General features: G+C 41.7%; 2 protein-coding genes across 2 annotated transcripts; one reads left to right on the top strand and one right to left on the bottom strand.

Annotated features, from left to right (window-relative positions):
• Positions 1 to 126: 126 nt before the first annotated feature.
• On the bottom strand, positions 127 to 11,512 carry ecrg4a (ECRG4 augurin precursor a). Its single transcript, XM_031578844.2, has 4 exons — positions 11,185 to 11,512; positions 9,914 to 9,961; positions 8,759 to 8,922; positions 127 to 663 (listed from the first exon to the last, which is right to left on the bottom strand). Exons 1-4 carry the CDS (start codon positions 11,252 to 11,254, stop codon positions 514 to 516), a joined length of 432 nt encoding a protein of 143 aa, XP_031434704.1. The 5' UTR covers positions 11,255 to 11,512; the 3' UTR covers positions 127 to 513.
• Positions 11,513 to 18,137: 6,625 nt separating this feature from the next.
• LOC105893364 (otospiralin-like) lies at positions 18,138 to 21,489 on the top strand. Its single transcript, XM_031578836.2, has 4 exons — positions 18,138 to 18,909; positions 19,175 to 19,265; positions 19,549 to 19,584; positions 21,045 to 21,489. Exons 2-4 carry the CDS (start codon positions 19,202 to 19,204, stop codon positions 21,248 to 21,250), a joined length of 306 nt encoding a protein of 101 aa, XP_031434696.2. The 5' UTR covers positions 18,138 to 18,909; positions 19,175 to 19,201; the 3' UTR covers positions 21,251 to 21,489.
• The last annotated feature ends 4,868 nt before the right edge of the window (positions 21,490 to 26,357 follow it).

The following is a 26,357-nucleotide window of genomic DNA, read 5'->3' as shown; positions in this document are numbered from 1 at the left end:
GAACCAGATGCCGTAGGATAACCTCAGCCCACTTTCATCAACCCATTCTCAAACTGGTATGCAGTGAATGGCTCATTTAAACCCCAGTCCATTTGAAAATAATTGATTGACTCGTGTAAATACTGCTTCATGTTATCGCAGGGATTTTATTACATTGGGTTCTGGAAAAACAAGGTTAATCCAATAATGTCATAACTTCCAATAGTGTTATAAGTCTACATAATTGGTACAAATATCATTACATTGGATGTTTGCATTATTGGCAGTGATTACATTATTGGATTTTATTACATTTTTGATAGACTTGAGTGGCAAAAATGATTACATTATTGGAAGTTATTACATGATCTGGAAGTTATTACATCATTGGGTTCTACAAATGGCTAACAATGTTTACCTGGACTAAAACAGAAAAGAAAATGAGTACAAAGACTATGGGCAAAGTAATACACTGGTGTTTGCATGTCTCACACCAAGGATGGCATCACTTTGTGTGGTTGAGGGTTAGGGAGGTTAATAGTAGTCGTAATTGACGTTGGCCCCATGTCTGTAGCCAGTGGCCGAGCGTGGACCCAACGCGGCATTCTCGTCATAGTGGTGCTGCCTGCCCTGGTCGTTGGCCTGCGATTGGTCCTTCCAATAGGCAAGGTCAGTTTCCAGCCTCTGAAAGGAGGACGAGAGAAAAGAGAACACGTCAAGCAATGGATTATCAACACCTATTTGAAGCTGGATGGAGCTGGTCAAGCATCAGCATTTGTAAGATGATTTATTGGCATGTTGGGAAAAGTATATAATAAAGGTGTATGATGTTTGATGATACTTGTAAGATGATATGATGGGCAAAGTAAATAGGCCCCTAAATGCAAAATAGATTAACCACAATAGATACTTGCTCATGTATTTGCAAAATTTTAAATAACGTTAGAAAAGTATATGAACCTTTTGAACTTTTGAACCTTTTGAATTTGAAGACTAGCAGAACTTCCTCCACTAACAACAGTCAAACATGTCATGTTACTGCAATGTTTTGTGGACATCTAAAACATCTATAACAACTGAATTCTCCAGCAGAAAGAGATTGATGGGTTAGGCTTTAATCTCTTCCCACTGTGAAGTCTCATTGATTAAGGCTCTGCTTCTCTGCTGCCTCGGGTAGACTTCATCAAGGGAACGATGCATCCAAACCATAATTGAGAAACATAAAAGAATAACAGGATTTCTCTGTGAGGTGAAGCTTAAAGCTAAATAATTTCACTATTTTCCTGTTGATAGTCTCTTAAAGGCATTTTTATGTAATCGTTCTAAGTTTGTCCCTGACATATGTAAACAAATCTATAAACATCCCCGAAACAAAAAAAATGGATATTCTGCCTTTTTTGAAAGCCAAAATGTATGGGGTCTTTTTTACAACAAAAAATACACTGGACCAGAATGCACACTGGTAAACATTATCTTTCAACTTTTACCTCAGAGTGATCACCTCTTATGGTGGATCTCTGGTGTTTTGTCTTCACCAAGTGAACACTCCATATTGCAGCTTTAGCAGAGGAAAACCAGGTTAGGTTAAGGGTCCAACTAAATGGCAATTGACTGGAAACAGTCGTAATGGAAATACTGTGGAATGATCTAAATAGAGGCTCACAGAGGACATCCCAGAATGATCAAAGAGTTCAAAGGTCTTTTTAGAACAGTTGACTGACATTACTCCTGACCATCACATAAAGTCTAAATGGCAACTAAAGAAAATGTTTGATTAATTTCACAGGTTTATACAGTGCGGAAGACCCGAGACAAAAGGTAACAATTGTTAATTGAATGTAATTTACAAAAAGAGTGTCATCAAAGAGACTAAAACCATTATTTTCTACTTCTCCATCTGTCCTCTGTCATATAGAGTTGCATTTACAAACCTGGACAAAGGTAGGCTATAATTTAGTATCATTTCAGTAACAGTAGAAGAACCGCCCCTCCTCGTCGGAAGGAAGGTAACACATATGCAATCACACATCATGATTGTGTCTTTACAAATGTGTTAGTTTAGATTGAATACTGCTGGGCCACACCATCCTTTAGTCTATGTCATGCTACAAGGCTACACCATCCTTTAGTCTATGTCATGCTACAAGAAAGTCTGTGATTGTCAATAGCAGCAAAAGGTTTACCTTTACATAAAAAAACTCTTTTTTTAGGGTAATACAGATATCTTCACAAACATGTGAGGAGGTCAGCTGGGTAAAATACCCTGTACCAGCTGCACCCATGTAGTACAATCCCATTGTCTGAAATGATGTTCTATAAGATTACAAATCAAATCATATGCAGATAATACTGTATTTGTGAAGTGTTTTATATAATATTATGTATTTAATAATAATATGAGGGATATAAAGACAACAGGTATTTTGAGAAATATACAAGTATTTATTGAGTGTTTATGTGAGAATTACCAATTTTCCATTGCTAGTTGTTTACAAGGCCCAGGATAAAAATTTGAACTGAAATTAAATGTTTTTTTTTTGTTGAATGGTAACTATTGCAATGAATTGGTCAGGCAGCTTTGCAGCATTATGGGTGAACTTGGTGCTGCTCCAACTGTCCCCAACATAGTTGGAACCAAAGTAGGCAACTTTTTGTGTTTGAGCTAATTGTGAAATATATGAAGTACTTAGATAGATATAATTGATCATCACTTTTTTAGCCTAAGGCAGTGGTTCTCAAAGTGGGGGGCGCGAACACTCTCCAGGGGGGGGGGGCGATGTCACAGACGGAGAAAAAAAAAAAAAAACGCCGACCTGTCACTGGTTAGTGAAAGCTCACTCAGTGGCGAAATGCAACGGGCTGGACTGACCCAAACAAATCAAATACTGTTTTGCTCCTGATCCACCAATCAAAACGGAGTCTTATCATTTCAACGCGAGTTGCACCTCCGCTTCCGAGTATAAAAAAAAACCGCAGGCATGGTAAGCGCTCCCCCTGAGATGACACTCTGCAGAGTTTGTTCAATTTCTCTTGTTTCCTCTATCATTCAGATATTCATTGCTTTATAAACAGTATTTTTAAAGACTCACTCCTTCCTTAGTAATACCTTACTGCACTTGCTGTAGGTCTACTCGTAGCCTATTCTAAGGAGTACTTTGCTCCACAATCTTTAAAAAAAGCTCGTAGCCCCGAGAGCTAGCCTAGCTAGCTACCGTTTCCAACTACAGCTAGCCCTTTTCTCCTTAACACCTAGCCTACCTTTACATTTTTTGATCATCCACCGTGTTGCAACAAATAAAACACCAGCACTTGAATACTATTTTGTGCTGTCCCTGTCTACATTGTGTACAGTTCGTTTTGTTAGGAATCATTGCCTAGCACAGCCTTATCCATTATTCGTGTGCAAATCGTTCACAACCACACATACAAGAACACTACGTTTAAATTAGAACTTTATTAACTTCACACACACTGTATCAGCAAACAAACACAACATGGACAAGTTTCTGATTCGTAAAAGTCAGAAAGAGAAGCCTGTGGACTTCTTTAAACATGAACGTGATGGCCTCCAGCAACAACGAACCACCATGTCCAAGCATAGCACTGTCTCCAAGCAGTGTCTGGAGGCATCTTATGTAGTTGCTCATAGAATTGAGCTTGGCAAACCCCATACAATTGCCGAAACACTGATTTAGCCGGCCACGCAAGACGTGTAGAATAATGATAGGTATTGTGCTGAGTTTAGGTCCTATGTCAAATGACACTGTGTCACGCCGAATATCAGAAATCAGTTTGGGTCCTATTTCTACCGTTCATTCGCCTGAGTTCGGGATCCATTTCTCTGCTCAGCAGATGAGCTGTCACTAGACATGAAAGAGTAGCTGAAGAGTGACAGTAGACTTAAGCATCTCTCCTCTTTCGTCATTCTGGGTAGCAATGATCAGCTTTGCGACATAGCCTTAAAAATGCTCCTCCTTTTCGCGTCGACATATTTGTGCGAGATAGGCTTTTCAAGACTGCGCTCAAAACTAAATACCGCAACTGCGCACAGATCGAGGATGACCTGATGATATATTTGTCAAACATTGCCCCAAGATTTGAGGACCTTTGCAGTGCAAAGCAGGCTCATGTCTCACATTGACAGACCTGTAGGATTTTTTTGGGAAAGATCACAAGAGGCCCATAATAATAACAGTATCCTAATGATAGCAATAATAACACTTATTATTATTATGATAATAATAATAATACAATAATAATAATTGGTCGATAATCATTAATTATAATAATAATAACATAATGATGGTGATAATAATGAATAGCCTAATAATATGCCTACTATTACTGATAATAATAATAACAATAATAATAATAAAAATAATAAATAGTTATAATAATTGTCTGTATGGGCCTAACAATAACAATAGCCTAACCTTGACATGTCAGGCCTATCAATAACAATATGCTATCTATCTATCTATCTATCTATCTATCTATCTATATATGGTGGTGTAGTTGAGGGCGGTGGCGGCGGCCCGCGGGCGGATGGGGGGGCCCCAACTACCCCTAACCAGCTTTGGGGGGGCCCAGCTTGCAAAAGTTTGAGAACCCCTGGCCTAAGGGATACCAGGTGCAGCTGTAACACTTTTTGCTTTGCCTTGTAGGCTGTTCTGCCTTGTTGCAACATACACCTCTCTTCTCTATATGTACTTCACTAATTCAAGCACATGTGCCTTACCTTTTCACTAACTTTCATCTAAAGGCAGTAAGTGCCATTGGGAAGAGTTGTTACGTGTCAGGGACAGTTGTATCAGTAGCTGAGGACAATTGTTTAGGCCTACATGCCAGTTTGAAGGGGTAAAGTAATATTTAAACCAACAGCCATGCATTATTCAAACCAACACAGTGGTGTTTTTTTTTAAGTAGTTGTCTTTGCAGCATTTGTTTTCAAAATGCAAGTGACTTATGTGACGGTGTCACATTTTTGCAAAAGCGTGAATGTTTGTAATGTGTGTTACAATTGTCTAGATCTAGCATCTAGATAGGGAATCACTAATCACAACCTGCTGTTACTTGTGTTCCTGTCAAAAACCCATCAATTGTGCAGTCAAAATCTGATGGGAGATTGCCATCACACATCTTGTTCGTGAGTTTCATCACATTACGTTAGACACAAACTGAGAGATTAAGCAACTGACCCCTTGTTGAACCCAGTCTTCCCTTCTCTGTCTACCTACCCGTAAATAATCCACTGCTAATGAAACACAGACATAAGGCCATCACAAATCAATTAGCGGCAAGCCCTCTATGATAAAAGGACATAACAGAACGATGAAGATGAAGGTTATAATGCCCTGTGTTTTGACCCAAGGATGTATGTCTATCATCGTTGTACTCAGAGAAAATGGGAGTGTTACTTTTGTTTTACAGATCATGAAGGCTATGTTTATCATTGTGATTAGAGCTGAGGATAATGCATGATAAATTAATTATAAATGAATGGCAAAACTTTTTCTCACAGTTTTACAGATTAATGACCTGGACCATATTTGTCTAAATTACTTACTCTGTAGGCTAGTGTGTTATGTTTGGCTGCAAGCAGAGGGCAACAGACATATTTCACAGATATAATGGGACCATGGGACCAAGCCTACAGGCCTGCACACATGCATTTTATTTAACTGAATTGATAAACACCTATTTATCTACCACAGGTGTCATTTTGTCGATTTTCCAAAACCTCATGCATTCTTTCATAAAAGTTTTTTTTTTTTTTTACAAACACCAGAGGTGTAAAGTAACTAATTACTTTTACTCACGTTACTGTAATTGAGTAGTTTTTTTGTGTACTTTGTAATTTTTAAGTAGTTTTTTAAATCGGTAATTTTACTTTTACTTAAGTAGATTTTGACTGAAGTATTGTACTTCGCTACATTGGAAATTGCATCCGTTACTGAGTAAAAAAAAAAACATAGTTCAAGGCAGGAATCGCGCACCACAATGCTCACTGCAGTGGTGGATGCTGCATAGAGTGGATGATGGAGTCGATGCAAGGCGCAAGTACGGTGCCGAGTCACGAGAGATAGATATGGAGGAAGCTGATAGTGCGGACTACCAACAAGCTGCGGACCACCAACAAGCTGAAGCACCGAACTTTCCGCCAGTTGAAATTAAAGAAGATGAAGAAAACCCGTGGCCACATCTCAGCAAGCAGTTTGCCTTCCAACGTAAAAGAGGCAACAGCTATATGCTGTGTAAACTGTGCCTAATCCGTCAGTCAGAACTTTCTGCTTATACAAATTCATCTTCAAATCTGCGCAAGCATGTGTTGGTAAGTACAGTATTTGTCCCTTTCCATTGGTAGTTCAGACAGCGTTTTTGTCATTTAGTTAGCTTTGCTCCATTAAGCAAAATATGCGTTTCATGGCACTAGTAGGTAGTAGCCTAATTTTGGCTAGCACTTGCAACCGACCTAAGTATGCTAACGTCGACAGCTTTCATCCAATAGACTAATAATACCATTCCTGTCTTCCATTCGTTTCAGGTCATAGAATTATTATGTTCAGTCTCTCATATTGTGTTAAAAACTGCAGATCAGTCATCAGCAATGAAATACACCACATAAACTGATATTAGGCTAATCATTTGGCTGCCACACCATGCCTTGAAACAGAACAATGTGAATGCGCACACCATCGTTTTCAGACAGTTGGACAAGTCAATGTGTATGTCGTTATCTGCAATTTATCACGATGTTTAGTCAGATATTGATAACGATAAGTGGTGGCTTTGCAACGTGCACGTCTTTCATGTTCATGCTAAGGGGTCCCGGTTAGCAAGAATTGAGGATTATGAATTGTGATGCACGTAGAAATAAAAAATAATGCTATAATTCTGTATACTGTAGGTCTGTCATCTCAAGTAGCTATTTATAGCTATTTCTGTGTTATGATGCACTCTTGAATCTTGATGGCAGCTCAATACTTAATTGTCAGAAATGTTGTTTGTCATTCTACAGGTCTAGTCTATGTCAGACAACACCTTGACCGGATGTTGGAGGCTGGAGAAAGTTGGACAACATTCATCAGATGAAGATGATTTATTTTCCTCAATGAAGTCCAGAAGGTCAGAAGGTACAGGGGAGTTAGAAGGGTACCTAGCCTGTCTCTCAGTCAATATGGATCTGCTGAACGCCTTTCAGAATATCAAAAAACTGTCCCTGAAACTCAATACTGGCCTACCTGCCTCGGTCGCCTGCGAGCGACTCTTCAGCTGTGCTGGATTGCTGTTCAATGCAAAGCTAGCCCGGATGAACTCTACTCATCTTGAAAATCAGCTGCTGCTCAAACTCAACAAGAAGTTTGTAGACTAATGCTCTAAAGGTGGACACAAGTAAAGTAACCAAAGTTTAAGTGGGGCAGCGGTATTTTAACTTTTTATTTTAGCTGTCATGTCTTGACATGTCCTCCCAAAAGTTCTTAAATGTTGTGTTGACATGTTTAATGTTTGACATGTTTAATGTCATTGCACTTATATTTCTAAAGATTCTCCTTTAATCAAAAATAACTAGTTTTTGTATTGGATTTATGACCCCTTGTCCTTTTTTGCACTATATAGGAGCGGCCCCCATCAAGTTGTTGAAAGTAACTAAGTAACTTTTACTTAAAGTACATTTTAAATGAACTACTTTTTACTTTTACTTGAGTAGATTTTGAGATGGGTAATTTTACTTGTACTTAAGTAAAATTTCATCAAAGTAATTGTACTTTTACTTGAGTACAACATTTCAGTACTTTTTACACCTCTGACAAACACGCAAATCCGCATACAAAATGACTGTCACTTGTGCACTCTATAGTGCACTAACCGGTGCCTTTTTCAAATCGAGGACATTAAATCATACAGCTAAAAACGACATGTTTTGATGTATTGCTGCCACAGGCATTTGTCTTGCATGACTCCCCCTCCTTGATGCAAGAGTTTACCTGAGTGACAGCTGGAAACGGTCAGTGTAATGTGTAGTATGTTGCAAACAGAATGTGCAATTTGATCTTGTGGCATCCACAATGATATGAATCACTTTGAATAAACATAGCCTAATGGCTGACCCGTGGCTGACATTTTTTTCCTGAATAATAATGAACCACTTCAGGTAGAAGAAATACCAGTTTTCATCGCATTTTTTCGATTGATTCGCATTCAGGTACATCCCTTCAAGTTACATTTCTCCTAAAAATAGGCTACCACAGATTGTTTTAATGTTGCCACGCCCATATTGATGGTGCCTTTACATGGATGGATGGATATTTGTATGTATATATATTTATATATGTATGGATATTTGCTGGAACTTACATTGTCTGTTTCCTGTTAAAGTGATATCAATTTTTCATGCTCATCCACTGAATACCCATCTGTACAAATAGAGAGGAGAGACTGCTATCCCTGGTCAGGCTTTGGTGACGGTGAGGGAAATAGAGAGGAGAGACTGCTATCCTTGGGTCAGGCTTTGGTGACGGTGAGGGAAATAAAGAGGAGAGACTGCTATCCTTGTACAGGCTTTGGTGACGGTGAGGGAAATAGAGAGGAGAGACTGCTATCCTTGGGTCAGGCTTTGGTGACGGTGAGGGAAATAGAGAGGAGAGACTGCTATCCTTGTACAGGCTTTGGTGACGGTGAGGGAAATAAAGAGGAGAGACTGCTATCCTTGTACAGGCTTTGGTGACGGTGAGGGAAATAAAGAGGAGACACTGCTATCCAGTGAGGGAAGGGAACGCACCGCTTCATCGTAGCCCATGAGCATGAACTGCTGGATCCACTGCTGCACGTCGGGCCGGCTGCGGTCCCACAGGTTCCTCTTGGGTCTCTTGAGGGCGGCCAGGAACTGCATGGCTTTGGAGGAGGGCATCACCACACTGGAGGAGGGCATTTCACTGCCTGCCACTAGAGAGTGGGAGAGAGAGAGTGGATTAAAAAGGAGGCTAATGGCGTGTATTTCCTGGAAGTAGAGAGATGACGTCCTCTTTTTCTGAGAACATTTCATGCCTTCGGTTCTTTGAAATATGACAAGCGAATGCAAATATACATCTACCGCTTGCTATGCATGGGAACAAGCTCATGAAGTCATGGCTTCAATTTTCTAACATTATTTAAAAATGCATGCACTTAGTAACACAACTTAACTGCAACACAGACTCTAATGTGGCATCTTCCCCACTACCCAGTCATTTAGAAACTCTGGGAAATAAAAAATCTCTTAGAAGTCTATAAATAGGGGAAATAAATGGTACATATCTTCCACAAAGTCATTACACTGTACACATATATGAAGCATTTGCGTGCAGTCATATGAAGGCTTTTCACTTTGTGCCTGAGGACTCATTAAAGGGAAGATAGCAGCAACCAATTTCAGAACATCCTGCACTTCCACTGAGATGAATGGTGTGGGAATGGTGATCCATCTCTCTCCCCAGGTCTGAATAATGCCTCCATAATTATTTCATGGTTGAGTCATAATGATCCTATTCACACGTGTCACAAACTCGTGGCCACAAATGATCTCCTTAATGAGCTCGCTTGCTCACTGCACATATGCCCTGGTCGCACGTTTTGTGTCCACCACACAGGTTGCAATCAATCTGGCTTTTTTTACAAGTATGTTACCTCTCCTCTTTCCAGAGCATATCAACTATGAATGTGTAAATAGACACGTGTATCTTTCGTTTTGTACATTAAGACAGACGTTGGTGGTTAAAACCAGCATGTGCTTGAATGGTATAAAACATAAAAATATAAATATCAAATATAAATCACAATGAGACATTCAGGAAAGCTTGAGCCTCCCTGGTGATTTCCACAAATTAGTTATTTCCCCATTACGTCGAATGTGTTGTGGTGCAGTGGACACTGATTGCCAAAACTTTGACTGAATCACCTTCTCGCTTCTTCAGGATTCTTTTCAGGACATCTTCACTTGAGGCATCTGCAGAAAGAGGGATTGAGACAGCGGGTCATTTGCTTGCTTCAGTGGCCTCTCCCAACCCCCATAAGAAACACCCAGAGACAGTGAGATCAGCTGCAGATCACGGATTCAGCTAAAACCTCTATTCCCACAATGAGCAGATGCAGCTTTTGCAATTCCCACCAACTAACCCACGCATACACACACACACACACACACACACACACACACACACACACAAACACAGTTTGATTCAGCAATTGCTCGAGCCCCAGCACACAACAGAGCCGGCGCAGAGAAACGACATATCGCGCAGGCGGATGGGCACTGGCATTGGACACAGGGATGAGGACAGGGGTTGGTATGCACACAGGGATTGCATCAAAAGAGACTGGCCTTAGCAACAACACACACATGGAAGGAAGGATGGAAGCTCTGAGTTATTATGTTGCTGTTGAGAAAAGGCTGAAGGTAAGAAAGAACGAGTTTTCCAAGCCCATGCCCTTACTAAAGGAGTAGAATTCAGCTGTGTGGACAGGCAAAAACTACTGCAAAGAACATCTGAAGACTCTGAATGTAGGAAAATATTTCCTTGTAATTTCAAGGGCAGAGTCTCCCCCCAACTCCCCCACCCACCTCTTTGTTTCTCTCCTCCTCCCCTCCCTCTCTGTTTTCCTCACTCTCTCTTTTTTCTTCTCCCTCTCTTTCTCTCTCTCACCATGTGTGTATATGATTGCATCTACCTCTCCCCTCCCCCCTCTGTGCTTACGTGTTTTGTCATATTAAGGGATGGGTATTTACTTATCTCAATGACATACGGTCTTTGCAGAGCAAAAAAAACTAAAACTCAAATGCCACCACTGGTGCTAACACACGCGCGCGCGCACACACACACACACACACACACACACACACACACACACACACACACACACACGCACACACACACACATAAATGAAACTCCCTTCTTTTCCCATTCTGTGATAAATGTATTATCTGGTGCTGCTGCTCAGATTTTGTACCACTGCGGCTACCGTTTTCACATTGCAACATTTTGGGTGCAATTTCAACAAGAATGCACCCCTCATTAAAACTCTGCTTACTCGGATAGTTTTATATAGCCACTGCCAGCTAGCAGGGTGGGATACCAGTTATTTCAATGCAAATATCTGTATACGAGCGATAGAGGGAATGAGGGACAGAGAGAGAGAAAGAAAGAGAGGGAGCGCAAAGAAGAGGTTACCTGTGAGTGCCAGTGTGGCCATCAAAGCCGTGATCGCTAGCAGTCGCAGACAGAAGCTGAGAGAAGCCATGATTATCCTCCCTTTCTGCTTTCCCTTCTCTCACTCTCTGCACTCGTTTGTGTTGGACGCAGATGATAAGTGCAAGCTTGGGAAAAGAAAGCTGAGGGGCAGAAGGAAGACGAGGGGGAAAAGGGGGGATGGAAAGAGCCCTAAAGGAAGACTAAGTCATGCACACCCTGTGGAAACTTGTCTGCATGCTGTTGTTGGAACACAGTTAACCTGAAGCCAGCCAACAGTGAGCCCGTTTTTTCCCCCTCATACTCTCCTGAGCTCCCAGTTTACCTTCTGAACCCTGGCGCCCCAGGTTTGAATAGTTTTCCACATTTGGGGGCAAAACACTTTCCAAAACGACTACGATTTTCCATCGCTTTTTTCATGGTGGATGAAGCCTTTTTGAGGTAGTTTATTTTGTCTATGACCACACAATGGGAAACCAAAGGCCTTGACAGGCCTTGTTATGCTACGTCAAGTGATCTTGTGTGGATTTTAGAGGATAACCCTAACCCTAACCCTAAACATCTACTATTATGCAATCTTGTAGTAGTCAGACGTAACGACTACTGACGTAATGCCAAACAGTGCCATCTCAAATCAATTAGCTTGAACGGAGAGATCCAGGTTATTTGTTTGCCTTCCCTTTGCATTGGACCTAGAATGCTGATGCTGGAGACCCTGACCTCAGAATGAAGCAAACGGAAAGGTCACATGTCTTCAGGAACTGTGTAGAACAGAGCTTGCATTAGTTTTTTCTTTGAATTGTTTTTTACTTCATTTCACTGGTGACTGCTGACAGCTGACTGGCTGTAGACCCTAAACCCAAATCATTTAAGGAGCTGTCTTTATGTACCTCAGAAACACGGGAGCTTTACCCGACTGTCTGCTTTGTCTGACAGCATACATTGCAAAAGAAAAAAAGTATGGGGCAAAGAAAGCATTATCCATGCCAGAGGCATGTCTGCATATTGTACCTCTCGTTCCTTCAATGTTTTTTCCACAGCTAAGCATGAAAGAAAAAAGAAAAAACAGCTGAAAGGTCAAAACTGGATCTCTGCAGCGACAGCAGATACCCTTGTTCTTTCATTCTCCTTCCTGTGTCATGTAATCTTCAAAGGGGATGAAAGATCTTCATCACTTCGTTGAGAGTCCTTGATTTTCAAAACAACAACAACAACAACAGAGCAGGCTTTGGGCTAGGTGACATTTGGAAAACATGGGGTAAGGCTAGCTAGCTATCTTTGTTCGCGAGCAAGAAGAGGAAACTAGACAAGCAGCAGTGGCTTCTCAAGAAAAGGCACCAGGCATATACAAAACAGTACTGGCAAATGGGTCAGAGTGCAGGATGGAAATTGTTGGCTGATGTCGGAAGACAGTCCACAGTTTATTGTTGTGACTGTTATGAGACTAGACATGACATTCTGAGTGTGAGCAAATAGTTTACTTTGTTGAGATAACTATTCCCTTTACAGATGCGATTGAGGAAGCGTTTGAAAGGAAGAAGCTAAAGAAAGGGCAGCTCCTAGCAGAAGCGAGGGAATGAAGTAGGCAAACACACACAATACCAGTAGAGATAGGTGCTTGAAGCTTTGTACACAGCTTTCTGTTTTCGAGGACAGTCACTCAAAGGAGCTTTAAAGGAGTTTTGTATACATATGTGTGTGTGTGTGTGTGTGTGTGTGTGTGTGGTGTGTGTGTGTGTGTGTGTGTGTGTGTGTGTGTGGTGTGTGTGTGTGTGTGTGTGTGTGTGTGTGTGTGCCAATGTCAGTGATGAAAAGAAGAATGTAGTGCATTGATAGTTGGTCGTGAAAGGACTGGAGCGTATTGATCTGGAAATGCAAATACATTTGCATTGAGTCATTTAGCAGATATATGTATACACATTTACACTGATGGCACACTTAAGGAGCAATTAGGGGTTCAGTGTCTTGCTCAAGGACGCTTCGACAGGGAATTGAACTAACAACCTTCTGATTACTAAACGACTTCTCTACCTCCTGTACCACTGTCGCCCCCATGCATTATCACACCTCTCAGCACTCACAAATTGAACTCCACAGTTCAAAAAATACCATTCAAATACCATCCAACTCCTCAAAATACCATCTTTCTATCTGTCCTTTCTTCAGAATCAGAAATAAGAATTGGATTTATTGCCAAGTAGGTTTAGCTGGTTTTGTGGCGTGAGGTTTTGGTCCTGATGGACCGCATCCTCCTGCCGGAGGGAAGAACCTCAAAGAGTTTGTGACCCGGGTGGGAGGGATCGGCCACAATCTTATCTGCCCGCCTCAGGGTCCTAGAGGCGAACAGGTCCTGAAGAGATGGAAGATTGCAGCCAATCACCTTCTCAGCAGAACGGATGATACGCTGCAGTCTGCCTTTGTCATTGGCAGTGGCAGCAGCGTACCAGACGGTGATAGAGGAGGTGATGGTGCCCAGAAAGCGGAAGGACTCCGCAGTGTCGACTGGGGAGTCTCTCAGGGTGATGGGGGTGGGTGGGGCTGGGTTCTTTCTAAAGTCTACAACCATCTCCACTCATTCTTCTTTACTCATTCACTTCACTTTCATTAGTCAAGACATGTCTCTCTCCATAACCTGTGTGTTCATTCATTCTTGTTTTTTTTTCTCTCTGTCCTTCCTCAATACTTTGTCTCCCGTTCTCTAATCAATGTGGTCCGGCCTTAGACTGGAATGGACACTGAAATGTTGCAATCTTTGTTTTACTATGAATTCCGCTTCAGTGAAAACAGAGAATGGAAGTTCAACTGTAGGCTATGATGGGCCATGAATTACAGAATTCCTCAGAATTAAATGACTTGAGACGTGAAAATCTCTATAATAGAATAGAATAGAATAGAAAAGCCTTTGTTGTCATTGTATTTGCATACAATACAATTTGGAGTGCTGCTCCTGTTGGTGCGACGAGAGACAACATATAACACAACAACAACTTATAAACAACAAAAGTACAATTAGCTAAAAACAGTACAAATATTATACACATGTGGAAGGTGACTGAGATGGCATAGGTGACTTGCAGTCAAATGAAGTGATTAGTGTATTAATATTGCATGATAAAATTTTACGCTTAGCGCATATCTGTGTTATGAAGGCCGTCGGGGAAAAAACTGTCCTTTAGACGCGTGGTCCTTGCTGTAAAGGACCTGTACCGTCTGCCCAAGGGCAGGAGAGTAAACAGGTGGTGGCCTGGCTGAGATGAGTCTTTCATGATGTTATTGTCCCTGCTGAGGTAGCGGGAGCTGGCAATGATTTCCAGGGCGGTGTTGATGACCCTTTGGAGGGCTCTCTTGTCTGCCGCAGTGCAACCGGAGTACCACACCGAAATGCAGTAGGTCAGTACACTTTCGATAATGGTGCGGTAGAAGGCCACCATTAGATTACACTCTTGGTTGTTTTTCCTGAGTACTCTCAGGAAGTGTAATCGCTGCTGTGCCTTTTTGACTATTGCTGAGGTGTTGGCAGACAAGAGATGTCATCTGATAAGTTGGCTCCTAGGAACTTGAAGGTGTGGACCTTCACCACAGTCCCTGTTGATGTGGAGTGGGGCCGGATCTGCACTTTGCCTTCTGTAGTCCAGAATCAGTTGTTTTGTTTTTGTGCTGTTCAGTGACTGATTGTTGTCTGAGCACCACACTGTCGGTTTCTGTACCTCATCTCTGCTGATCTGTTGTTTCCTGAGATGAGTCCGTTCACAGTGTCATCAGCCTTGTGGAGAGCCAATGCTGAGTGTAATGGTGGAGGAGAGGTGGGGGCGAGTTTCACAGTTTGTGGGCGGTTTGTGAGGAGAAGTCTTCTATCCAATTTTGAATAACAACTTTGAATAACAACTTGTGAAATAAATTTATGAAACATTTCATGTGAATATATTCCAATTTGAATTAAGTGGCATACCTTACATTTTATGGTGATAAAGCTTTTTATTGTCATATCATTGTAGGTTTCTTGCTTAACAGTAGCCTATTTCAGGTTGCCAAGGGACGCCAGACTTAATCACCGTTGAGTGTTATACCACGCTGTTAGGTTGCCATTTGAGCAACAACTAAGTATTAAAGAGAAAAGGAGGCTTAGTGCAATAGAACAGCAATACAGTTAGAACATTTTGTTCCCAAAACTATGCTAAGACTGCATGGTTAACTGCTAGCTATCCTGACACACAAAAGCTATACTGTTGGCCATGCATGCTGTTTTAGAGGACAGCTGCAGGTGCTCGCAATCCTGGGTTACCACTGGCTTTGCATATTTATCTCATTTGGCTGGAGAAATTGACAGACACGAGAAAATCAAAGTCCCACATTACATCTTAACTTAAAGCTATTTGGCAAAGTAAGGATTGACTAGGCCTTTGATCAAGCAGTTGCCATAAGCGTCCAAAAGCACAATAGGTAGGTAACTAAAAACGTGAGATAATGAAAAGGCTAATCAGTGGTGGTGTGTGGTGTTGTACTTGGGAAAGCAAGAACTGGCATTTCGTGGGCGTGATGAATCTGTTCTTAGTCTGAACAGGGGCAATTTCATTGAGTTGGTAAATGCCATGGCAGAGTTTGACCAAGAGTTTGCTTCCCATTTACAAATGCCGACGGTGTTTCACAGGATTGTCCATTACCATCCAAAATGTACTAATGTCTTGCATCGCTGATGTGGTACAAAGTGAGGTTGATGCTGACATCTGCCTCTTTCATTGCACTGCAGGTGGATGACACTGGATCACTGCTCAGGGTCTTCAGTCGCATCGTGACCCAACCAGGCTGGGACAAGCATGAGATTGCCCAGTTTGGCTCTTCACACGGATTAGTTTTGATATCACTTTCAGCGTATTCAACTGCTATCTTTCGACTGACAGAACCTCTCTTTCAAGTTCTCCAAACGAAGTCACTTGATTTAATGGTGTTCGGTCAAGCGGGTGAATGGAGTTCGTGCTGCACTAGCGATATCAGTCCATTTTTGATCATGCCACTGAAGATTATGGGATCTCTGAGCGACAGGCGCACAAGATGTCCTTGTGACTGGGAGGGCTTTGAACAAGGGTTAGGCCAAATCGGTGATGGGTAGAATACGCCCCCGTTGATTCATATTGCCACCTCTACTTTGAAATTCTTGACAGTGTCTTGTTCCGCCTAACACACAGATTTGCCGGCATGAAAAGTCTGAGCTTTTCCGTGTCCCTGACCATGGGTCGTTCAGCAACTTTGCAAAACGGGAAGGGTTTCCTGACAGTGAGCTGGGTCAACTGTTTCAGGCGTATCCATTCTTTGATCAGCAGAGGTTGCAAAATGAACCGCAGGTCTTTTATGATCATGCCTCTTTCCTCAAGCCACCAAGAGACTTGCAGTGTATTATAAAAGATGAGCTGTTGACACTGCCAGAAGTGAGCAGACTTTGGCAGCCTATTCTTATAATGCCAGTCACCAGCACCAGCAGAAATGTCCTTCTCTTGTTTAGGTTTAAAGCATATCTTCGGAACAGCTGTGGTCAGGAGAGGTGTCCAAATGTATGCAAAATATCTATGGGTCAGCGGTCATTCAGATACTGAAGTCCTGAGGTTAGTTCTATGATTGTGTCATAGATCATTTCGCCTCAGAGAAAGAGAGTAGGATGCCAGCTGGGCTGGAGCTGTATATATGTATATATTTTCAATACCAATGATCCGATGTTTGTGAAAGAGATAGTTACTTCAACTACCATGCTATGAGGAGATGTTCGGTTTGTGTTGTACATAGGCCTACTTACAGTACAAGGCTGCCTCATTACGGGTGTCAGTTCAATCATTCATAATTTTGATTCTGCTTGCCAGCAAGCCACTGCAATTGTGATAGCCCTTCATTTTTGTCGTCCCCTTTTATAGCCTCGATCCTACCCAACATGCACTGCAAGATATCTGTTTCCTGGATTATATTGTTATTAGTTTGATTTTTGTAACACAAGTTTTGACAATGAAACTGACAATATCGGTATTTATCGTGGTGCAAAGTTATAGACACATCGCTACTGCGATATGTATCGCCGTAGCATTAGTTAAGCACTGTACTCTACACATCTAATTGGCAGCTGCTTTGGCTACATAAACATTTGCTAAACGTACAGTAGATGCCACACTGGCTTCTGGTTCGTACATCAACTGCACTATATTGAAGAACACCTCGACATTGGAAATCTATGGAAGTCTTTCCCAAAACAGTAGTCCCTCTGTGGAAATCATTGATACACTGGGCTGCATGGATCTAAATGCATATGCACATTGTAGCACTGGATCCAGACAAAGCAAGACATGTCCGAGTTTAAATAGCTAATGTTAGAAAGATTAAGATCTTATTTACTAAATGTAATATTACGAGCCTAGTTTATTCTAGGACTGATTAACACATAGGCCTGCCGTCTGTTGAAAGTCTAGTCTACACATAGCCTATCTGCCCTGCTTCAGGTGTAACTTAAGCATCTCATCTGATCTGTCATTCCTCAAGGTATAGCATGACTTGTAACACTCCTAAACTCAACAAATACACAGCTCCATTTGGTTTAGTGCAAAATGTATTGGATACTCTTTGGTGGTACCAATACAATGTATTAATTAATTAATTAATTAATTAATTAATTTTATATGGTTATTTGGAATGTGATTTACTTGAATGTGCAGATGACTTTGTTAATCAGACACATATTTAAACATTTTATATTTTGGGCATAACCCCATAATTGAATGTAATACATAGGTGTAAAAAATATCATCTGTAGGTTTTATGAGATACATTTTTAATCTTACTCAAGTCATTATTTTGGTGCGTACTTTTACTTCTACTTAAACTTGAGTCTCTATTATTATAGCATAACAATACATTTACTTGAGTGCTTTTTTGTGTGGCTGCAAGCCAATCTATTTATCTTTTGTAGCAGACAGCTTTTTTTTGTGTCTTTTTTGTCTCAGTTTGTCTATCCTGGGGGACAGTTTGATCATTAAATGTAATTTTGTTCTCTTTTTGAATAGGGTCTGTGCGAGGAGGCCTGTGAAGCCAGTTTGTGACGTCTGTCTCTTTGCTCTTCTGTCTTCTGTCTGCATCTGTGTCTCTATCCTGTGGCAGAAAAACGGCTCGTCGACACCCTGCTGAGATAAATGAGCGAGTAAACAGGCGCTCTTGGAGGGAGAATGCGAAAGTGGCATTGGCCGTCCTGTCCTCGTGTCTTGCGTCTGCCAAGCCCATCTGTCTCACTCCTGTCTGGCCTTCCACCCTCAGAATAAACAGTCATTGCATTCAATCCCAACCAACGCAAAAAAAAAAATGCCTCTGGCCTTGAGACAACTTTGTTGTTGAGTGACACATTTTTTTTCCCTTTGTGAACACTTTCAAGTTTTGGGCTAGGGAAAGCTTGTCTGGTCTTTTTCTCTTCAGCTTGTTGTCAGTGTGTGTTTTTCAGATGCCTGACTGCTGTCAGTGTATGCTTTTTCAGTTGACTGGCTGTTTTTTTCTGAAGTGGCAGAATTGGACTTGGGGAGGTGTGGATTTTGAAGAATCCCATGAAATGCAACAATCTTCAACTTGTCAACTTATCCCTGGTGATGTGTGTGTTTTGCGGAGGAAGGTGTTGCTGAAAAAGAGGAGGCCAGGTAGTAAGGACCAGTCGGTGTGCTGTGCTGGCCATTGCTGTCACACTCGTAGGTAAGTCTGGTTCTCTTGGCCTTGCATCATTATTTTATCTTTTTTTCATCTTTTGTCTGTTTGCTTTTTAAAGTTTTTTTAATGGCATCTGTTTAGAGAGGAAGGCGATACATCTGTGTCTACTTTGCCCTGCTGATGCAAAAGATCAGTTCCATTGCCAGGTTCTCACACGTTCTCTTATGAAGTAAAAGTGCTTGCACATGTTGTCCTTGCATGTTTCTAAGTGTTGTGTTATGTGACGTGTTGCGTGTGTGTCTTATTGCAGCATTGTTCCTGCAGACACTCTAACAGCATGTCTAGTCTCTGTACCCTGCTGGCTGTCTGCATGTTACTGGTGGGACCTTACTGGTTATCAGGTATTTTTAATGACTAAGTGTTTGTAATAGCTTTACAACCGGTGCATTGATTGTTGAGAAATGTGCATTGATTAAACTATTTAGTGCTATTTACAAGTGTGTGTTCTTCCCACCACCACCGCTGCCCGTCCTTCTCCATTTCCCTCTTTTTTATTGTTGTCTCTCTGTCTCTACTCCCTTTATCTCTCTCTGTTTTTCCAAAGCTGCCTCCCTCCCTATGTCTCTGGCCATCTCGTTTTTACCCGATCTCTTTTTTTCTCTCTATCTCTCGTCTCCCCCTCAGGAGCAGAGGAAATGACTGCTTCACAGGAGACTAAAGGTAAGCGTGGCACGCTGTGTGTGATCTACCCCAGTGCTTTGATGAGCATCTGGCTCTGCTTTGCCCCCGTCTATCTGCTTGGCTGTAGGCTAGAAGAAGGTTTTTGCCCTGTGGTGCCGGTGGATGTGGATATGCTGGATGGGGTGGGGTGGAGGGGGATGCGGGATGGGGGGGAGCCAACCATGGGGAAGGTGGCTCGCTTTAAAAGCAAGTCAATGGCAAGTGGAAATTCCTCCCTCAGGCTTTTAAACCGCAGGCCTTTTGCTCAGGAGAATAATGGGATATGGCATGGCCTTTAGGCACATCGTGGGCACTGTTATACTGATGAAAAGCTAAACCCAGTGCCTCTGTCCATTTATACATGCACTTCTGCCAGGTCTACATCTTTTTCTCCCAGATAATGGGCTTATGATGGAAGTGGCGTGTGAGGGTTTTTTATGATACTGACATGAATAAAGTCCTGTATATGGTAACGTTACTATGGCAACATAAGGAGAGAGTAGAAGAACAGATGGAGCCCATTGCAGAATCTATAGTATATCTAGAATATAATAATCTCTCACATAATAAAAAGGGGAAAACTTATTAAAATATCATCTTTACATTTTTTTATAGAATGACTGCACTTTGACAATCAATTCTATTTTAGTGTATTAAATGAAAATGCACACAGCATTAAGGCAACATATCTGGCTGGGCCTCAGACTTTCCCAAACCATTTAAACAAAAAACAATCCATTAATAATATTATATTCGCTTCCATTGCAATTGGTTAAATGTCTATTGTAGAGTTCACAAGTGACACTTACGTTTTTTAACACTGTAGACCTTGAACTAATAAATGGACTTAATGGAATACATTTTTGACGTGATCTGGGTAAATTATGTAGTTTATGGCAAATATCAAATGAAGACTGTCAACTCATTATGAATATTGTTTTAGTAATCATTAAGCCTACTGTGTGCTCATGTGTTCCAGATTTTAGCATTACAATACTTAGCGTTAGGGCTGTATAATCATCATAGTCATTTGCTGGGCAAGGTTTACTGATCCTCTGCTGCTGTTGAGTCACAGTTCTGTCACATTTAGCATTTTCTTGCAGAAATGCATCTCTAGTCTGTGTTTGATATACTGTTGCCAAACAAAAGTAATGGATCTTGTTCAAATTTCAAGGCTTCTAAAGGCAAAGTACCTCAGGTTCAGGTCTAGTTTCTCACATCGCCAATGTTCTGGCACAGACTCGTTCAATAGTCCATTGTTATCTGGGTATTTTTAGGCCATTATCACTGTGACCTTCATTCTGAAGGTAACTAGCCACTATTAAACATAATAGCTATGAGCCTTCAGTCTGATATGTCGTTCACTGAATGCATAATGGCTCTGAATGTTTTCTCTTCTATATTGCCAACCTTGTCACTATTCCTCCGCTCCCCCTGTTTTTGCTGTGGCTTGTTCTCAGGGGAGCGTCTGGCACGTGGCAAGCGCAGCATGCCCAACTGGAACCTGTGGGCCTCGGACTTCTACGGCTGGGTCCAGGAGCTCCAAGCCCAGGCCGGCTACGACACGCTGCAGGACCTGGCCCGAACCTACTGGGCCCACTTCCCCATCGCCAGCTACCTGGGCTACGAGTCCGGTCCGGAGCCAGTGGAAGCAGAGGAAGATTGACTCACCAGACACGTTGCTAAACAGCTAAACACATTGTACAACACTTGAATGATGCAAAAGTGCAAAAGTGTGTTTAATATGTGTTTCAAGCGTTCCGATTTTTGAGGGTCAAGATGACAGACCTCAAGCTGTCTCAGAGCTACATGTGTATCTGTGGCATGGTGTGAGATGTTCTCAGTGTCAAGGCATTCCGTTGTATTGACAAGACGCCCATAATAAATGCTTTTTTCATCAGTGGAGAATCTGTCACCATCAGGATGAGGGGCCTCATCCTGCTGCTTCTCATTGATAAGACGCATGAAATGAGACTCATGAAGAGGATTGGTTTTCACTGCACTGAGAAGAAGTGTGTGTTTGTGTGTGTGTGTGTGTTTGTGCATGTGCATGCGTCAATGTGTCTGTGCATTTGAACACACACACACATGTACACAAACACACACAAACATGTGTGAATATTAAAGTGTGTTTGGGATCAAGCATGTACTTCAAGAAAGACCATGGTGTATATGACGTCTGCTGCCTGGCATAAGGATTCTGGCTTATGGGCCAATAACTGCCCTTTTCCGTTGCCTGTGGAGTTTAAGGAGGAGGATTTCAGACAGACGGATTAAAAGAGTGACCTGCTTTTAAAACCAGTCCCCTAGGCGGGCACTCAGCCAGCCAGGTGAGTGAGAGAGAGCAGTCAGAGGAAAGGAGGAGGGGAGGGAATGAGAGCGCAGGGCTCTGTAGAATAGAAACAAGGCAGGGGAGTAATGACAGAGACAAGAGAAAGAAAAAAAAGAGGCGAGCGAGAGAGAGAAGAAAGTGAGAGAAGAGAGAAAGAGAGAGAAAAAAGAAGGAGAGTGAATGGGATTAAGCGAAAGCTGGATGGACAGGTGCTGTTGGCAAAAGTACAAGACTGTAAGGCGAGGGCTCTTAAACCGTCTGCCCTCCACATAACCTCACACCCTTCCTTCTGTCTTTTCCCTTTTTTTTTGCATACTGCATTCCTCTGTCTGCGTCCTCTCCTGTCGAGGCTTTGCCTTGTGCTAGATCCCATGACTGGGAGTCGAGGAGAAATAAGTCCTCTTGTAAGAGTTAACCCGAAACATATACATTATTCCTAGAAATGCTTTAAAAGTTTTGGAGCTAAAGGGAGATTACTGGCTCCTTCGCTAATCAAATTGAATTTCATGGCATCTTGAAGTGCGTGAGGATTTTGCCCTCGTAACCCGGCGGATTTACTGTTCTTTAGAATGGCGGCGCTTGGACGGAGTCCCAAGCAATCCTTTCTCTGCGCTGCTCTTCACGCCCACACTCGCAAGCCCACACTCTCAGCACTTAGCAACAGCGGCTAGTTTCAACCAAACATGACGAGACATGAAGTTGGAAAAGAAAGGGGAATGTTGATAGGGTACATCAACACAAACCAATTGCCTTGCATAACGTGTATAGGTGGTCCAATTCAGAAATGGCTCAAGGAGGGTGCGCCCGTGTGAAACACACAGAGGGTCATGGGTGTACGTTAGCTGGCTGTGTGTTGAGGTTGTGTATGTGTACTGGCAGAAGCTGTTTTGACATGTCGAAACAAAGGCCATACAACGCCTGCCTTCAGTAGTGTCTTAAAAGCTTTCCCTCAGGGGGCAAGGCCATTTTCAGCATTGACATCCACATCAATATGTAAAATAGATTTGTCTGTTTTTATGTATTCTTTGTGTGACAACAGCTCTTGCACCATTGATTAGAGACGCCATCTGAATTGTGGATGCTCCCCACTGTCACAGCAGGTCAGCAGAAACAATATGCTAGAAATCAGCACAACAGAAACTTGAAAACTGATTAAGTGAATAAATCAACTGGATTGACTGTGGCTAAATCTTGAAGTAGACTCCAACTAAATTCTCTTGTAAATATCTTCTGTGATCACCAAAAAGGTTGACTGGACACGTTTTATCATCTTTTAGAAGAAGACAACCCTGGAAGCATCAAGTATTTTCTGAGACTTTTCACACCTCCCTCTCATCCTCTCAATCAGGCTCTGTCCAGTTCCCTGTTCCCCACCCTCACCCCCAGTCTGTGTAATGTCACATCTGCTTGCTATGAAGTCAGTTTTCTGTCTAGTTTGAACTGTATTAAGTTGGAGCCGAATGCAGTAAACTCTGTTGCAGTAGGATTCCACTCCCTTTGCCAGAGACCCCAATAAATCACCACCCACTCCCTGCCTTCTGGCTCCTGATTGATAAAACACATCCACGGGAAGACTGAGGCCATGACAGAGAAAAGGGGAATTATAGGTGCAGGTTTTTAGCTGTTTGTGCAGTCTTGCATACTTGCTTTCATGAGCCCCTTTCACAAATAGAAGGGACACAAAACCGTGATAATGGTGATTGGTGACAAAAAGCACTATTGTTACCCACATAACTGGATTCGAGACGGCGCCCGTTGCACGCTCGCATGAAGAGCCATTGTTTTACCTGAAATTATGAAGGTGGAGCGGTCATGTGCATCGATCACACCGGATGAACCCCATTCTTCTACCTTATTCCTCCTCATTCATCTTCCTGCTCGTGCGCAAGAGATCAATCAAGGATGTCTCATTTCTTCACAATGAGGCGAGAGCTGCTAGGATAGCATAGTGGGGCAAAACATGAGCAAACACAATAGCACCTGGGCAGAAGTTCCGTGGCATACAGTATGCCCTAGTAAAGGAAAGGAAAGGGAAAACCTTCCTCTCATCAATGTAACATATAAAGGAAAAATCAGTCAAGTTAACTTAATTCTAGATGTGCTTGAATTAAATTGACATATTCTATGATTATATAATAAATAATTGAAATGTAATTGACGCATAGGTGAGCTGTACAATTTATAAAAACAATGACTGCAAAACATTGTTAGCATTTGAACAGAACCACACCATCGGTGCGTTAACAGGGTTTGTGGCTGCAGAGCATATATCAGCACCTGCTGTCTGTCTCACCTCTTCACTGTCTCTCTTTTGGGAAGGCCCTTCTCTCTCTCTCCTCTTTACTATCTCTCATTTAGGAAGTCCCTTCTCTCTCTTTCCTTTTCTTTTCCTTTCCTCTCTTTGGAAGGCCCTTACCCTCTCTCTTCATGATAAACTGTCCGTTTCTTTGTCTTTCCTGTCTCCCATGTTAAATTTTTTAAACAATGTTTGGTGCCTACAACTATTTTGCACTGAAAGGCAGCTTACTATTTTCTTACTATTTATAATGTCGCTGGCAACCGTATTATGAAAGCAATAAGGTACTCGAGCTACGCGTCGGGCCTAACAACACCCTTGAACAGTACATTATTGACGATACAGTACTGCCTCGAGTACCTTATTGCTTAAGTAAAATGTTCAATGTAGAACCCTGTAATTTACCTGCAGGTACCTATTTTAGTTTTTTCACTGTTTTCGTTTGGCCTCATGTTCTGTATGAGGGTATTTCTGACACATATGACTACTACATGAATAGGCAGCCCTTCATTCAGAAGTGGTCTCTCCTTCAAGTAGGCTAGAAATATGCACTTTTTATGAAAAGATTTTATTAAGGATTCATGATATGCGCATGCAAGTAGGCTGCATATGGCTATGCCTCTTTGATATGAACCATTTTTTATGCCAATAATATGAAATAGGCTTTGTAAACATCTAAATCTTATTTGCTAGTTTTCTTAATAGCTGATTTGATATTTGAGATTAAAGCCTTGGGTCAGGCTCATTAACAGTTCAGGCTAATTAGCACTGCAGTGTTGTCCATGACAGCGCTGTCCAGGGTGGGGCACCATAAAAGAAGTGATCACTGTGCAAGGTGTAAACTAGTCTGTAATGTCCGATGGGTGAACTTGTCCATGAAAGCTGAATAATATAATGGAATGAAGAGTAAAGTGCAGTAACAACACAGTGCAAGTTTTAGAGCTCAATCATTGACACATGAAAAAATAAATGTCTTTAACCTGGATTTTAAAAGTGCTACATTTGGAGCATATCTAAGATCTTCTGGCAGTTCCAGTTGCACGCAGCATAACAGCTAAATGCTGCTTCACCATGTTTGGTTTGGACACTGGGCTCTACTAGCTGACCTGAGTCCATGGATCTAAGTGCCCTACCCGGTTTATATTTTTTCAACATTTATCAGAGATGTATTCTGGGCCCAAACCATTCAGTGATGTATAGACTAGTAGCAGTACTTTAACATCTATTCTGTAACTACCTGGAAGCCAATGTAAAGATAATATGCTCTGTTCTCTGAGGCCTGGATATAACTCTAGCGGCAGCATTTTGAATGAGCTGCAGATGTTTATTGTTTATTTTGGGAAGACCAGTTAAGAGACTATTACAGTGGTCTACCCCACTGGAAATAAAAGCATGAATGAGCTTCTCCTGGTGTTTTTGGGATACCAAACCCTTAATTTATTTGTAAGTTGATGGAAGGCTGTTTTAGTGATTGCTTTTATACGGTTGGTAGAAGTGAGATCTGAGTCTATTAGATTAGAACACAGAGATTTCTGATTTGGTCTTTGGAGTTTTGAGCCTGAGAGCCGAGGTATTTGCCAATGCTGATTCTCTTCTCTTTGCTGCCAAACACAATAATCTGTTTTATCCTTATCCAATTAAAGTCAATTTTGGCTCATCCAATTATTTGTTTGCTCTAAACATTGACACAGTGAGTCTGTTAGGCTATAGTCATCTGGTGAGAGATATATCTGTGTATCATCTGCAAAACTATGGCAATTAATGTTGTTGTTCTGTTGAATTTGGCCCATTGACTGAACAGAGGATGTCCAAGAACTGATCCCATGTCATAGCCACTCTATCAGATTCATAACTGCCAATGGTGACAAAGTAACTCCGGCCTTCCCAATAAAGATCTGAACCAATTAAGGACTGCTCTGGAAAGTCCTACCCAATTTTCCAACCTCTTCCAGCAGGATTCTATCTGCAGTGTCAAATTCAGCACTTAGATTTAGTAAAACCAGAACTGAAATTTGACCTTATCATTTAACTCTATTAGCTATAAGATCAGTTTCAGTACTGTGCTGAGGTCGGAAGCCTGAATGAAATTTGAGTTGTCTTTTTTATGAGTGGCTTAATGGCAGCTGTTTTTAGTGACTTTAGGAA

This window comes from Clupea harengus, chromosome 2, assembly GCF_900700415.2.
Source record: "Clupea harengus chromosome 2, Ch_v2.0.2, whole genome shotgun sequence".
In the NCBI taxonomy this organism is placed as follows: Eukaryota; Metazoa; Chordata; class Actinopteri; order Clupeiformes; family Clupeidae; genus Clupea; species Clupea harengus.
Note: the sequence above shows the minus strand (reverse complement) of the source record. Positions and strands in the feature narration are given on the sequence as shown.